The sequence below is a fragment of the Schistocerca serialis genome, chromosome 11 (assembly GCF_023864345.2).
Source record: "Schistocerca serialis cubense isolate TAMUIC-IGC-003099 chromosome 11, iqSchSeri2.2, whole genome shotgun sequence".
Classification (NCBI taxonomy): domain Eukaryota; kingdom Metazoa; phylum Arthropoda; class Insecta; order Orthoptera; family Acrididae; genus Schistocerca; species Schistocerca serialis.
The window spans coordinates 98,973,133-98,988,984 of record NC_064648.1 but is presented as its reverse complement, the minus strand read 5'-3'; the positions used below and the strand labels follow the sequence as shown (position 1 = coordinate 98,988,984).

General features: G+C 42.2%; 1 protein-coding gene across 3 annotated transcripts in view; it reads right to left on the bottom strand.

The window, feature by feature from the left end:
* The window catches only part of LOC126426732 (sorting nexin-13-like), a 399,890-nt gene that overhangs the window by 104,157 nt on the left and 279,881 nt on the right, over positions 1–15,852 (bottom strand). For all 3 annotated transcript variants that reach the window (XM_050088694.1, XM_050088696.1, XM_050088695.1), the window contains one exon: positions 2,095–2,240. In XM_050088694.1, the coding sequence (XP_049944651.1) occupies positions 2,095–2,240 (146 nt within the window). The remainder of the gene's footprint in view (positions 1–2,094; positions 2,241–15,852) is intronic.

Here is a 15,852-nt window from a genome sequence, read left to right as displayed (position 1 = left end):
TGCAAAAGTCGTGTGCAAGTGTGTAATGGCATGTCAGACTGCTTTCGGATAGAGAGAGGAGGGTAACAGGGAAGTGCATCTTGCCATTATTTTTTACTCCACTTATCGACATGATTGTAAATGAAATTGATGAGATAGGAAATGGTGATCTCAATGCTTTAGTCTTAGCTGATGATGTAGCTATTTGGGGAGAAAAAGAACTGGAGGTACCAGGAGAATCAGATGCTTGGAACTCTAAGTTTAAAGAGTACCAGCTGACAGTAGGCAGGAACAAAACTATCAATGATTACGAGCAGGATATTACATTATCTATCCATTACGAGAATGCTAATGGTTTTCAAATGCCGTGTTAAGTACAGTAATGTGCTGTGTTTTTCGTGTTCCCATATTTTCTCCGTTACCCGTAGGATGGATACATCAAATAACTTGGGAGTGCAGTGTCTGTCCCCCGAAGTTCCTCGAATGATTTTTGGTGGTTGCCAACACTCACTGGCAGGGTGGAGCTTTGGGCAGAGAAGTCGGGGGGAGGGGGGGGGGGCATCTAAGCTTTGAAATGAGGCCAGTGTCAGTTGCCGCAGGCAGCAGTTGGGGCACGGTCGTGTTCCATACAGAGGTATCTACTGCACCACTTCAAACAATGGATCAGTTTTTGGAGCAGCATTATGCAATTGAGATCTGTTTGAAACTGGGAAAAATGAAGCAGAAATGGGAGGAAATGCTTCAGAAACGCTACAATGATGAGACGATGAAAGCCAAACTTTCGTGTGGGAAAAGAGGTTCCGGAAAGGTCGGGAGTCTGTCAATAAGGACACCCACTCGGGACGCCTGTCGACATCTCGACGGATGAGTCGGTGCAAAAAGTGCATCAAGTTGTGGATGTGGACAGGTGGTTAAGTGTTCGGACGAATGTAGAGGAGCGTGGAATACCTGAAACAATCTTTCACTGCACTTTAACTGAGGATCTTCAAAGGAGGAAAGTCCACGCGAAAATGGTGCCGCAAGTCCTGACCTGTGAAATGAAGGAGCAGTTTGTCTACGTACCAGGAACTGCATTAGTGATAGAAAACAGACCCAGAATTTTTTGACAGAGTGATCACAGGTGACTAGACACGGATTTCGGATCCCAAAACAAACCATCAGATTGGCAAGTAGCACACAAACGTGGAAAAAAAGCAAGATTGAGCAAATTGTGAATCGAGGCAATGCTCACTGTGTTTACAGACATAAACGGTGTGGTTGACAGTGAATTTGTGCCACAAAGACGAATAGTCAACAAGGAGTTTTAATGTGAGGTGTTCAAACAGTTTAGCAACAGGGTTTGACACGTCTGAAAAATATTCACAACAAACCGTCAGTGGATGACGACAACACGTCAAGCGACACAGCACGTACATTTTGGCCACCAAGACAGAGACAGTGTGTTGGTGGCCAAAATGTACGCGGCAACACTGCCCCGATTTCCATAGAGCCCCAATCTTTTTGTTCCCAAGGATCTAAAGAATCCTAAAAGGAACTTGGCACGGGACACTGGAGGCAGTAGAAGCAGCTTTCGTAACTGCGCTGAAAGAGGTTCCCACTGATGACTTCACGGATTGGGTGAAGCACTGGCAGTGGTGTATGCAAGCAGGGGGAGAATACTTTGAAAAGTTCTGGAAAGACTGTACACCGATACTGAATAAATGATTTAAAAAAGATCATTCTGGGAACTTTTGGGACAGACCCTGTACATACCGGATTGAAACAGTGGGAAAAAGAATTTTATGGCCCAACTTTACTAGAAGAAGGCATCGGTTGATGGGATACACTGAGGAATTGTGAATTTGGAAATGAAGGGAACTGTGGAGGGTAAAAATTGTAGTAAGACCAAAGCTTGGCTGCAGTAAGCAGATCCAGAATGATGCAGGCTGCAGTAGTTACTCAGAGACGGAGAGGCTCACACAGGATTGAGCAGCACGGAGAGCTGCAACATACCAGTCTTCAAATCGAAGGGAAAGTCAATGTCCACGAAGTGGGCACGACACTCTGACACAATCGACAACCACGGGATCGCAGGAGCCGAGTAATCGAGCCCACAGCACTCGAGCACCGCCTCACCTTGTCCTTGATCTTGGAGTGCAGCTCGTGGAAGTCCGAGTACCGGCGGTAGACGTGCCACTTGTCGACGTGGCCTGTTATCTCGTAGCGTCGGGACACGGACACCGCGTAGATGCCGTACGTCTTGCCGCGGTCATTTACGATGCCTGTCAGATTTAATTTCAGTTAGTCTTACATGGGCTTAAAAATTTTACATCTGAGACACTATTAAATGTACAACAGTAAGCTGTAATCTACGAAAGTAAACTAATTTTTGGAACTGTAAGGTAGAACAAACTGCCTATTAGCTTATGTCTCAGATTCTTCGGCCGACATTCGTCTGACGATTTTACTGACATTTCGCCAGCATGAGACGCTGGAATTGTCAAAGCTTCATCCTCCATTGCCGTCGGTGAACAGCCACTCGTGCTGGCGAAACGTTAGTAAAATCATCAGACGAATGTCAGCCAAAGACCTGAGACAGAAGCCAATAGGCCTTAACAATTTTGTAAGGTTGAAGTAAGTAGGGCAGGTCTATAATATGACTACAGTATACCATCTGTGTTTTGGACTATTTCAGAACTCTAATTCGAGAGTTCTAAAAGAGAAAAAAATAAAAGATAATAAAGCAATTAATACCTGAAGTCTTTTTTGGACACTTAATGAGAAATAATTCCGAAAAACTTTAGTATTTGCTACTTAATTATGTACCTGTCTGTCTTTGCAGCTATCGTACGAGGAACAATAGTGCAAACTATATTTAAAAAAAAAAATATTAAAAAAAGCTTAAGCAGGTGGCGTTTCCCGATGTGAGCAAAAATCTTACGTACTAACATCAGCATCTTTTGTAATGAACTGTTTTTAGATGGAGAAAACAAGCCAAATAGTATGTGTGTTTCATTAAGACCACTGATGTCATTTTATTTCAATAAAACGCAACTCTTTTGGTGACAAAAATACACATTTCCTTGGAGTTCGCAAGACAGGTTTAAAGTACCTTCACTGATTTCATAAATAACCTAAAAAAAGTAGGCCCTTTGAAAGAAGTGTACAAGGCAAGTAAGAATTGTGTAAACCAACGCTGTAGGTGAGCAGCAATAAAATATTGGTTCTACTATGTTCGTCATTGTTGGTTATTATCCACTGTGTTATATCTATTATTTTACAGATATTGTGTGGTTTTTCTTTCACGAAATATGTGAGTACAAAGCTTACAAGCTTCCAGTGACTGCCACGATTTTCTTCTTCTTACAAGGGGAGGCCGCCAATTGTGAAATTCAGATTCGACTCATACTGCGCATAATAAAAGCTCATGGCCAGAGGTGTAATGTGGCAAAGCACCGAGACACACTTCTCAGCCGTCGTCGAGAAAATCGACAGTTAAAAGAAACCGTTGTGGTGAAATACTCTCTACGATTAATAGTTTTCTACAGCGTCGTGGCCCAGCGGTAAGCGCTCGGGTTCGCAATCCGAAGGTCGCCGGATTGAATCTTGCGCCATGCAACTTTTTTATTATTATTTTTTTTGTAATTCAAATGTACACACACACACACACACACACACACACACACACACACACACACACACACACACACACACACACACACACACACACACACACAGAGAGAGAGAGAGAGAGAGAGAGAGAGAGAGAGAGAGAGAGAGAGAGAGAGAGAGAGAGAGATAATTTTATGCTTGAAATAAATCCAATCCATCGTCCACCACCAATTGTCTTCTCCGATTTTTGCCGATATGATACGATATGCGTGGTATGCATCAAACCTGACGAACGATAGAACAATTTTTCAGAATGTCAATCAGGTGTTTCCCAACAGATAATTTAAAAAAACGCATCGTTTATCAGATGTGCTCGATGTCGTGCTGTTTTCTGCTTTCCATGTTTCTCTGATAAGTATCACTCTGGTTCGTGCGATAGTCCAGCTACTTCTGGTCACTAAATGTTAGTTATGTGCGAGTGTATACCGAACTTATCAATAAATTGTATCCACTTGAATATTATTTGTGATATTGTGTTTTATTTCATATATATATATATTCCACGTGGGAAAAATTATATATAAAAACAAAGATGAGGTGACTTACCGAACGAAAGCGCTGGCAGGTCGATAGACACACAAACAAACACAAACACACACACAAAATTCAAGCTTTCGCAACAAACTGTTGCCTCATCAGGAAAGAGGGTGTGTGCGAGTGTATACCCGTCCTTTTTTCCCCCTAAGGTCTTTCCGCTCCCGGGATTGGAATGACTCCTTACCCTCTCCCTTAAAACCCACATCCTTTCGTCTTTTCCTCTCCTTCCCTCTTTCCTGATGAGGCAACAGTTTGTTGCGAAAGCTTGAATTTTGTGTGTATGTTTGTGTTTGTTTGTGTGTCTATCGACCTGCCAGCGCTTTCGTTCGGTAAGTCACCTCATTTTATATAAAGAAAGATGATGAAACTTACCAAACAAAAGCGCTGGCAGGTCGATAGACACACAAACAAACACAAACATACACACAAAATTCTAGCTTTCGCAACCAATGGTTGCCTCGTCAGGAAAGAGGGAAGGAGAAGGAAAGACAAAAGGATATGGGTTTTAAGGGAGAGGGTAAGGAGTCATTCCAATCCCGGGAGCGGAAAGACTTACCTTAGGGGGAAAAAAGGACAGGTATACACTCGCGCACACACACACACACATATATCCATCCACACATACACAGACACAAGCAGACATTTGTAAAGGCCTTTACAAATGTCTGCTTGTGTCTGTGTATGTGTGGATGGATATGTGTGTGTGTGCGAGTGTATACCTGTCCTTTTTTCCCCCTAAGGTAAGTCTTTCCGCTCCCGGGATTGGAATGACTCCTTACCCTCTCCCTTAAAACCCATATCCTTTTGTCTTTCCTTCTCCTTCCCTCTTTCCTGACGAGGCAACCATTGGTTGCGAAAGCTAGAATTTTGTGTGTATGTTTGTGTTTGTTTGTGTGTCTATCGACCTGCCAGCGCTTTTGTTTGGTAAGTTTCATCATCTTTCTTTTTAGATGTATTTCCCACGTGGAATGTTTCCATATATATATATATATATATATATATATATATATATATATATATATATATATCTATGGCCTTTCTGGGTACAGAAAATGTTCGAGTGCTGCCAACAGCGCTTCATATTAATTATGTAAATTTGAATTTAAAAAAAAAAAAAAAAAAAAAAAAAAAAAAAAAAATAATAATAATAATAATAATAATAATAATAATAATAAAAAGTTGCATGGCGCGGGATTCGATCCGGCGACCTTCGGATTGCGAACCCGAGCGCTTACTGCTGGGCCACGACGCTGTAGAAAACTATTAATCGTAGAGAGTATTTCACCGCAACGGTTTCTTTTAACTGTCGATTTTCTCGACGACGGCTGAGAAGTGCGTGTCGGTGCTTTGTCACATTACACCTCTGGCCATGAGCTTTTATTATGGGCAGTATTAGTCAAATCTGAATTTCACAATTGGCGGCCTCCCCTTGTTAGTGTCAATACTTTCTAACATATAAACCACTTTTTAAGTTCCAAAATGTACTAGAACAAATGTACTTGCAGTGAGACAGCCGCAATTACTGAAGTCCATCCCCCCGTGGCCTCTGGCCTGCTGAGGAGCACCGCAGTCCTGTGTCCATGATTTTTCCATTTTATTTTTTTTCCTCTCTTTTCTTTTCTCTTTTTTTTTTTTTTTTTTTTTAAGTTTCCCCAATATATCCCTGATGTGTTTGATATTCCCTGATTACTCTGATTTCCAGAACCTATGGCAATCCTGATGTCAACGTAGCAAGTAGGAGTCCCAGGTTTGAATGCCATTCCAGCACAAATTTTCAACTTTCCCCATTACTTGAAATCAATGCCCGTTCACAGCCAGCGTCTGTAATTCCTTTGTGTCTACTTAAATTTTAACTTCAGAAAACCTATTTTAAAAAACTAACTTCTATTTTGAAATTTCTTAAACATTCTAGAAGATTATTCTTTTAGAATGTTCCAACACGCAAGCACAGTTATAAACAGGAGAGCTACATGCTACATTAACCTAAGCTCTCTACACTGTTATATTGATTTCAGGCACGCCACTCACTCGTCAGCTGCTCCAGTGACAGTTCTGGCAAACTCTTTGCATGGTGGAGGTGTTTTAGTATCTGTGCAAGTAAATATTGAGAAATCAAAGCAAAATTGTTCTTTTGTATGTTCTGATACGTGCACTGTAATGGAAACAGTTCTGTGAAATTATGGAAAACACTCAGAGAGCAATGTATTACACAAATGTGTGGTGTCTGCCCTTTCAGATGTGACCCAAAGAAGACACGAGCCATTCTTACAATTGGTTCAACTCGATGGGCCACGAATACACCATCTCCAGTGAGGATACAAAATTAAGTTCGACCTCCTGCAGGTATCTCTGAGTAGCGAGCACAGAGGATACGGACGAGGACCGAAGATAGGTGTCACTCGGTGGGAATGTGGGTCAGCCGGAAGGTGTGCCAAGATGAATGAATGAATGAATGAATGAATGAAAATAGCCTGTGATGTCCCATTGAGGGCAAAGGCCTCCTACAAGTAGGGGCAGCAGCTTTTAATAACTCATGCGGTGAGCTGGTCTGTGTAAGAGGGTACCACACTTAATGCACACAACAGATTGAATTACACTTGATCACTCAGTTGTAGTTCTAGTTCTTCCCATTCCTCTCTCTTTCTGGCTATGCCGGTCCGCTGTCTTCCTGCTTATTTTCTAAATACGTCCGACCATTTGTGTCTCCGTCTTCCCGGGAGAGTCTTGGCGATGTAGTGGTCCTATGTGGTAGCTAGTGGTGTGTGGTGTAACTGTCATCTCACCATGTGACCACTCCATTTCCATTTGGTCTCGGTAGTCTGTCACGCTATGTCTAATGTTGTCAACATCTCGTGTATCGAAGTGTTCGATATTCTGTCTTTCAGTGAGATGCTGAGGATCTTCCTCTGCATTTTCCTTTTGCATACCTGTAGAGTGTTTCTCTCTTTGGCTTTGAGGGCCCACATCTGATATCCATATAATAACACTGGAAAAACACCGTTTTCAAGTGCCTCCGTTCTTAGCCCCCTGTTCAGGGTTCTGTCTAGCAATACGAACTTTAAGGCCCAAAAAGCTTACCGAGCTAAGGAAACTCTACGTTTTATTTCTTTTTCCATTTTGTTGTTAAAAGAAATTATTTGGCCTAGGCATGTGTTGTGTGGATACATTAGTTCCGTTCCTTCACGATATATTTGGGTTTCTAATCCATTTGTCATTACTTCCATTTTAGATTTGTTCATTACTTCCGTTTTAGATTTGTTCACTGTGAATCACGCCATCTCGCTTTGTGTGTTAAGCTTCTGCAGTTTCCTTGCAGTTTCTGGTGAAGTGATAAGACGAGACAGTAGGCTCAATTGTGATTAACATCATGTTTGCACAGCACGGTGGTTAATGCGACCACCTAGTAAGCAAAAGATACCGAGTTTGAGTCTCGGTCCGGCAAACGCTGCCACTCGTCACCTCCGATGCCACATAAAATTCCTTCCCTTCCCTTTCTTTTCCTTTCTGACCCCTCCACCTTGAATTTGCATAAAATGAATAATGTGTTATGTGAGCAGAACAACTGTTGTTTCATTCATACAGGTTGAAAACCCGCAACCTACTAGACCACAATGCCAATCTTTTTTTTAAGCACTTTTCTTCCTACTAAAAATATCATATCACACTAATGTCAGATTTAGTAGAAAGGCACTGTTATAAAATTGAAATTTATGCAACATAGTAACACTATGGTGATTTTTTTACACATTCGAAATATTTTTAAAGTGAAGCTTAAGCCTTTTTCCAATTGGTTTGCTCAGGATTTTTATATCTCAGATGCATTATGGGAAGGAAGTGTTTCAGTACAAATCGTTTTATCATTTCTCAAAATGTTTTTATTTCAAATTTATACACTTTTGCATGCACTCTTTTTTCTTTGATGTTTGAACCTCAGAAAATGTTTTAAAAAGATTCCACAGCCTATCCAGGTGACAAAAACCCCAGTCTAGACATTTTCTGTCTGAGTTAATGTAACGAAGATAAGCCATCAGGTGATAAATTGATTGAATACTAACAGAGACACTAATTTAATATTTTTGTCTGTTAAGTAAGCAGAAGTTTTATGGACAGTGTGGCATGTGGCATTCTAACAATAAAGAAACGTGACTTTTCTTTCATTTTACTTGGTTTCACTGATGACTTGTGTGGTGTTAGACATCGCTCTGGAGAACCCTACATTTATCACTCCAATGAATGACACTAGCGAACGATAAAACCGTGTAATAAACTATTACACAGGAGAGTGTGACTATTGTGTGCATTTATTATTTTTATGGAAAACTCAATCAACAAAAAAGTTGATGAATCAGAACACCAATGAACAGGATAGGACATCAAAATGGAATAAGGACACTGAAATGTAGCAGCTCATTTTTCATATATTTTTTTCTCCATACGATTTCTAAGCTAATTTGGATCACTCGATTAACTGTTCATCATTGGGTACAACCGGTGTATCTAATTTCATATTTTGAGCTCTGCAACATTATTTTGAACAACTTCGTGTCAAAGTATTTACTAAAATTGCAGCCATCCATTGATAGGAAAATGTATCATTGATTTGTTTCATTGTAATCAGGACTCTTCATTAACAAACAATTGGATAGCAAGAGAGATACCAAGTATACCGCATTTTATAATGTTAAAGACCTGTAACAACTCTTATCACTCTGTCAGTTTACTATACTATTGGTTAATAAAAGGTGTACAACTTTGCTTCAGCCATTTTTTCCCCAACATTTGAGGCTTTAATGAAACAGATTGGTTACACGTGTATCATTCAGAGTATTTTACATCGCTGGCCACTACTCTCTCCCACCTTTCAGGCAGTGTACAAATCCCATGTCTAAAAAACTGTTCATCTTCTGAAGTGATCCATGAATCAAACTGATTTATGACTTCTTCATGAGATCGGAAGTGTTGGTCAGCCAGGCCATGCTCCACTGATCTAAACAGCTGATAGTCAGAGGGAGCAATGTTTGGACAATATGGGGGTGGGGTAGGATTTCCCATTTTAACATTTCCAAGTACATTTTGACCTCTTTTGCAACGTGGGGTCGAGCACTGTTGTGCTGCAAAATCACTTCATCGTACCTCTCGCTATATTGTGGCCATTTGTCTTTTAATGTTCTGCTCAGACACATTAATTGTGTTCAATAATGAGCACCTGTTATTGTTTCACTCGGTTTTAACACCTCATAGTACACGATGCCGAGCTGGTCCCACCAAATGCCAGAGCGTGATCTTGGAGCCGTGAATACTCGATTTGGCCGTCGACGTGGAAGCACGGTTGGGATATCCCCATGATTTTTTGTGTTTAGGGTTATCGTAATGAACCCATTTTTCGCCCCTTGTCACAATGAAATACAGAAATCCTTTCTGTTTTTGCCTCTGAAGCAACTGTTCACAAACACACAAACGCCGTTCAACGTCTCTTGGTTTCAGCTCACATGGGACCCAAGTATCTTCTTTCTGAATCATACCCATAGCCTTGAGGTATTTTGAAATGGTTTGCTGTGTAACTCCCACTAATTGTGCCAATTCTTGATGAGTTTGATGCGATTCTTCACTCAGCAATGTCTCCAATTATGCATGTTCGAAAACATTCTCTCTTCCACCACTATGTGGGTCTACGACATTAAATCACCATTCTTGAAGTGTTGAAACCACTCATGACTCATTCTTTCACTAACAGCGTCCTTACCATACATACTTGAGGGCATTTGATGAGACTCAGCCACAATTTTCTTCATATTGAAACAAAACCGTAAAACCTCCAGCAAATGACGAGAATTAGGCTCGTAAACTGCCATTTTCAATCAAGAACAACGTTATTATGTACACACAAATCAATTAATGTTTGAATGAGGTTATGTTGACCGAGGTCCAAGTTAACTGCCTGATGTCTGTGACCTGTTTCTTTTGACCGCTACTTGCTGTTGTCGCCACCTATCGGCAAACGGAGGAAGCAAAGTTGTACACCTTGTGTAAAATTTAATTACTTAGTAGTTCTGTAATTCACAATACGAAACCAAATTAGTAATGTAAGCAAGTGTTTACTTAGGTTATTGGATTATACAGGGTGTAAATTTTAAGTTGATAAACCAGAATAACTCGAAAAACAAGCTGCACAAGAAAAAATGTGTAGCATCCAAAGTTCATTATTTTCGAGGGGGACATCTACTGGTGCTAAAATTAGCCTGTCACTCAAGCCCCCTGGGGGTGGGGCGAGAGGCAACTTCAAAATTTCAAATGGGAACCTCCTCCATTTTATATTGCAGAATCAGATTCTATATAAAAAAACTACGTACATTTTGTCTTAAACATTTGTTCTGATTCTTTGTAGTTGGCACTGTAATTCGAGAATATCCATGTTCTCATTTTTGTGTGGAAAATGGTTCCTTCCTTCCTTCCTTCCTTCCTTGTGTTGTGCTTTAAAATTCAAATTTGGGTCAGATGGGGGCAAATGAGACAGAAAAACAATCCTAAATGTGTCAAGAAACATGAGACACCTTCTGCAAATGGAAAGCATTAGGCGTCTCAATCAGACAAGACTATATGAGAAATTAACTGCTGTAAGTGCAAGAGATTTGACTGAAGAATGACAAACCATTACAATCACAGTTCTGAAAACAGCTGACAAGGTTCCTGGCAAAAAAGCAATATGCAGAATACAGGAAGGCACAAAAATGTGAGAAAGAGAGTTCCAGCAAGTGAAAGAAAAATAGCAAGCATATAATACGAGGGTGAGTCAAATGAAAAACTTAAATATTTTGTTAAATATTATTCATTATGCTGAAGTGGTACAAAGCTGTATCACTTTTCAACATAATCTCCCCCATGCTCAATGCAAGTCCTCCAGTGCTTACAAAGTGCATAAATTCCTTTAGAAAAAAATTCTTTCGGTAGTCCGCACAACCACTCATGCACCGCATGGCGTACCCCTTCATCAGAACGGAACTTCTTTCCTCCCATTGCGTCTCTGAGTGGTCCAAACATATGGAAATCACTTGGGGCAAGGTCTCGTGAGCATGGTGGATGAGGAAGACACTCAAAATGCAGGTCTGTGATTGTTGCCTGTTGTACGGGCAGTGTGGGGCCTTGCATTGTCACGATGCAAAAGGACACCTGCTGACAGCAATCCATGTCACTTTGATTTGATTGCAGACCGCAGATGGTTCTTTAGCAGATCTGTGTATAATGCACTGGTGACAGTGGTCCCGCTAGGCACGTAATGCTCAAAAATGATGCCTTTTTCTTCCCAAAAGAGTGTCAGCATAACCTTCCCTGCTGATGGTTCTGTTCGAAACTTCTTTGGTTTTGGTGATGGGGAATGGCGCCATTTCCTTGCTCGCTCTCTTCGTTTCCGGTTGGTGGAAGTGAACCCAGGTTTCGTCCCAAGTAACGATTCTTGCAAGGAAGCCATCACCTTCTCGTTCAAAGTGTCGAAGAAATTCTTCACAAGCATCGACACATTGTCCTCTCATTTCAGGAGTCAGCTGCCGTGGCACCCATCTTGGAGACACTTTGTGAAACTGGAGCACAATGTGGTGTGCTGACCCGTGACTAATGTGTAAACATGCTGCAATGTCATTCAGTGTCACTCGGCGCTTTTCCTTCACTATGGCTTCAACTGCTGCAATGTTCTGTGGAGTCACAACTCGTTGTGCCTGACCTGGACGAGGAGCACCTTCCACTGAAGTCACACCATTTGCGAACTTCCTACTCCATTCGTAGACTTGCTGCTGTGACAAACACGCATCACCATACTAAACATTCATTGGTCGATGAATTTTAATAGGTTTGACACCTGCACTACACAAAAACCGAATAACAGAACGCTGTTCTTCCCTGGTGCAAGTCGTAAGTGGGGCGGCCATCTTTACACTGATACTGTGACGGTATGTGTGCATCTGCACTACGCTGCCACCTACAGGCCATTCTCCACGCTGTTTGTAGCATGCTTACCAACTTACATGATAACAGCGCGAAATTTCGATTTGTTATTACAAATTTAAGGTTTTCATTTGACTCGCCCTTGTATTTACATACAATCACACTCCAAAGAATGCCTCCTTCTATGTTGCAGGGCAAGAAATATAGCTAGCAACTAGGGAAAGGCAGCAAGAATCACAGGAACACTTCAAACACCAAAACTGAAAAAGACATTCACGAATGACATTCGACAGCATATAAAGTAATTAGACACATGAACTAAAAACAGAAAGAGTGAGCCAAAATAAAAATAACAACTTTAGTGTGATGGGAACAGCATTACAAAAATCACAGGGATGACTATTCAGCTGTGCAGAAATACTGACAGCGCTGTCATTTGTATTCAAGTGATTCGTGCAATAAGGTTTCTGATGTGATTATGGCGGCACGATGAAAATTTGCAATGAGGTTTCTGATGCGATTATGGCGGCACGATGAAAATTAACAGACTTTGAACACAGAATGGGAGTTACAGCTAGACACACGGTACATTCCATTTTGGAAATTTTTATGGATTTTAATACTCCAAGACCTAAAGTGTCAAGAGTGTGCCGAGAGTACCACATTTCGGGCACCACCTATCATCACAAACAATGCAGTTGCTTAATGACCGAGATCAGCGGTGTTTGTGTAAAGTTGCCAGTGCTACACACAAGTAAAACTGCGTGAAATACCCGCAGAAATCAATGTGGGATATAAGTCGAAAGTACCTGTTAGAACACGTGTGGCAAAATTTGGCATTAATGGACTACAGTAGCTGACCGATGTGAGTGCCTTTGCTAACAGCACAACATTCCATGCAGCACGTCTCCCGAGCTTGCGACTGTATCGGTTGGCCCTCAGATGAACGGAAAATCGTGACCTCGTCAGACGAGTCCCGATTTCAAATGGAAAGAGCTGACGGTAATGTTTGAGTGTTGCACAGACCCCAAAAAGCCGTGGACCCAAGTTATCAACAAGGCACTGTGCAAGCTACTGGTAGCTCCATAATGGTGTAGGCTGTGTTTACACGGAATGGACCGAGTCCTCTGGTCCATGTTCAGCTAGTTGGAAACGATTTGCAGCCATTCGTGAACTTCACGTTCAAAAACAATGATGGACTTTTTACGGACAACAATCCACCGTGTTACCAGACCACAAATGTTCCCCCATTGGTTTGAAGAACATTCTGGACAATTTGAGCAAATGGTTTGGCCACCCAGATCACACAAATTTCATAGAAAATTTGTGGGACATAATCGAGAGGTCAGTTAGCGCACAACATCCTGCATCAGTAACAGTTTTGCAATTATTGATGACTACAGAGGCAGCAGGGCTTAAAATTTCTGCAGGGGACTTCCATCGACTTCTCAAGCCCATGATGTGTCGAACTGCTGCACTACACTGGGGAAAAGATGGTCTGCACAATATATTAGCAGGTATACCAAGACTTTAGTCACCTCAGTGCATAGACTATGTGATCAAAAGTATCTAGAAACCTGGCTGAAAATGACTTACAAGTTCCTGGCGCCCTCAATCGATAATGGTGGAATTCAATATGGTGTTGGCCCACCCTTAGATCTGATGACTGCCTCCACTCTCACATGCATACGTTTAATCAAGTGCCGGGAGGTTTCTTGGGGAATGGCAGCCCATTCTTCACAGAGGGCTGCACAGAGGAGAGGTATCAATGTCGGTCGGTGAGGACTGGCACGAAGTCGGCATTCCAAATCTCAAAGGTGTTCTATAGGATTCAAGTCAGGACTCTGAGCAGGCCAGTCCATTACAGGGATGTTGTTGTTGTGTAACCACTCCATCACAGGCCGCGCATTATGAATATGTTGCTCGATCATGTTTGAAGATGCAACTGCCATGTCTCAATTGCTCTTCAGCAGTGGGAAGCAGGAAGGTGCTTAAATCATCAATGTAGGCCTGTGCTGTAATAGTGCCACGCAAAACAATAAGGGATGCAAGCCCCCTCCATGAAAAACATGACCAGACCATAACACCACCACCTCCAAATTTTACTGTTGGCACTACACATGCTTCCAGATAAATTTCACTGGGTGTTCACCATACCCACACCCTGCCATCAGATCGCGCGATTGTGTACTGTGATTCGTCACTCCACACAATGTTTTTCCACTGTTCAGTCGTCCAATGTTTACACTCCTTACACCTAGACAGATATCGTTTGGCATTTACTGGTGTGACGTGGGCTTATGAGCAGCCGCTCGACCGTAAAATCCAAGTTTTCTCACCTCCCACCTAACTGTCATAGTACTTGCAGTAGATCCTGAGGCAGTTTGGAATTCCTGTGTGATAGTCTGGATAGATGTGTGCCTATTACACACTACAACCCTCTTCAACTGTCAGCGATCTGTCAGTAAATGGTGTTTACTTACAGAAAGACAATTGGCAACGGGCGGCGGACAGCAAGGTCATATCAGGAGACCTACGCCTGCCGACAACCGCAGCATTCGAGGTTTGCGACAGTGATTCACCGTTCGTCTGAGACGGAGTCATTACAGGAAGCAAGAAATCGTGAAGTTCGCCCCCGAAATGTTCGGACACTAGACTTGGAGTAAAATGTGATTAACACTGTGGAACGCAACCGCCAAGTCAGTACCGGGCAGTTTGTCCGCCAGTACAGGGTAAGCCAGACGACTGTGCAGAACATTCTCCGTGACAACTGTTACTACATTTATCACTTATAGCATGTGCAGGGCTTGGCTGTGACAGACTTTCCACATCAGGAGCAGTTTTGTCACCGGTTTCTTCACCGGGCAACCACAATTCCGGGATCTGTATCATCCATCCTGTTCACAGATGAGGCCACTTCTACACAGACTGGCATCTTCAACTTTCGTAACAGTTATCTGTGGGATAGTACACAGAACTCCCACAGTATGGTCACAGGGAATCATCAGCATTGGTGCAGCCGGAATGTGTGGGCCGGGATAATTAGCGACCGTATTTTGGGACCAGTCTTCCTTTTGTGTCCCCTTACAGAACAGAACTATCGTCGTTTCTTGCAGGTAACTTTGCTTCCCTGCTGGAAGAAATGCCGTCGATGATTCGAAGAGTTATGTGGCTGCTCCATAATGGTGCTCCAGCCTATGTCGCCATTAACATCCGGACGCATTTCAATGGTGTCTTCCCTGGTCAATGGATCTGACGAGGGGGCCAGTTGCACGACCTGCTCGTTCACCGGATATCAGCCTGTGCGATTTCTAATTATGGGGCCATCTCAAAAGTACTGTGCACGCAGAGCCCATTCCAGATGTGGAGACACTGGAGCAGCATATTCGTGCCGCCTCTGGCATTGTCGGGAGTAGCACGGCCGATGTGAATGTGTGAGACAGAACACGCTATTGCACATACACACATGCATTAAGGCAAACGGAAATCATTTTCATCACATACTGTAACTGTGGATGCACGGAACAGCACATGATAAACTGCAATCTCTGTAACAATGTATGATTGAATAAATGGTCTCTTGTATGGAAACCACACATTTCCAGACGTAAGTTCATTAGACCTTTCTTGTTCCGTATCCTCTCATTTATCAGTCCCTAAGAGTTTGTACACAGTGGGAAAAAAATCACCCTGTACAGCTCCGTCAGCTCCATTTTCTTCCTTCTCTGCCATTCTCCTCCCTCACACATT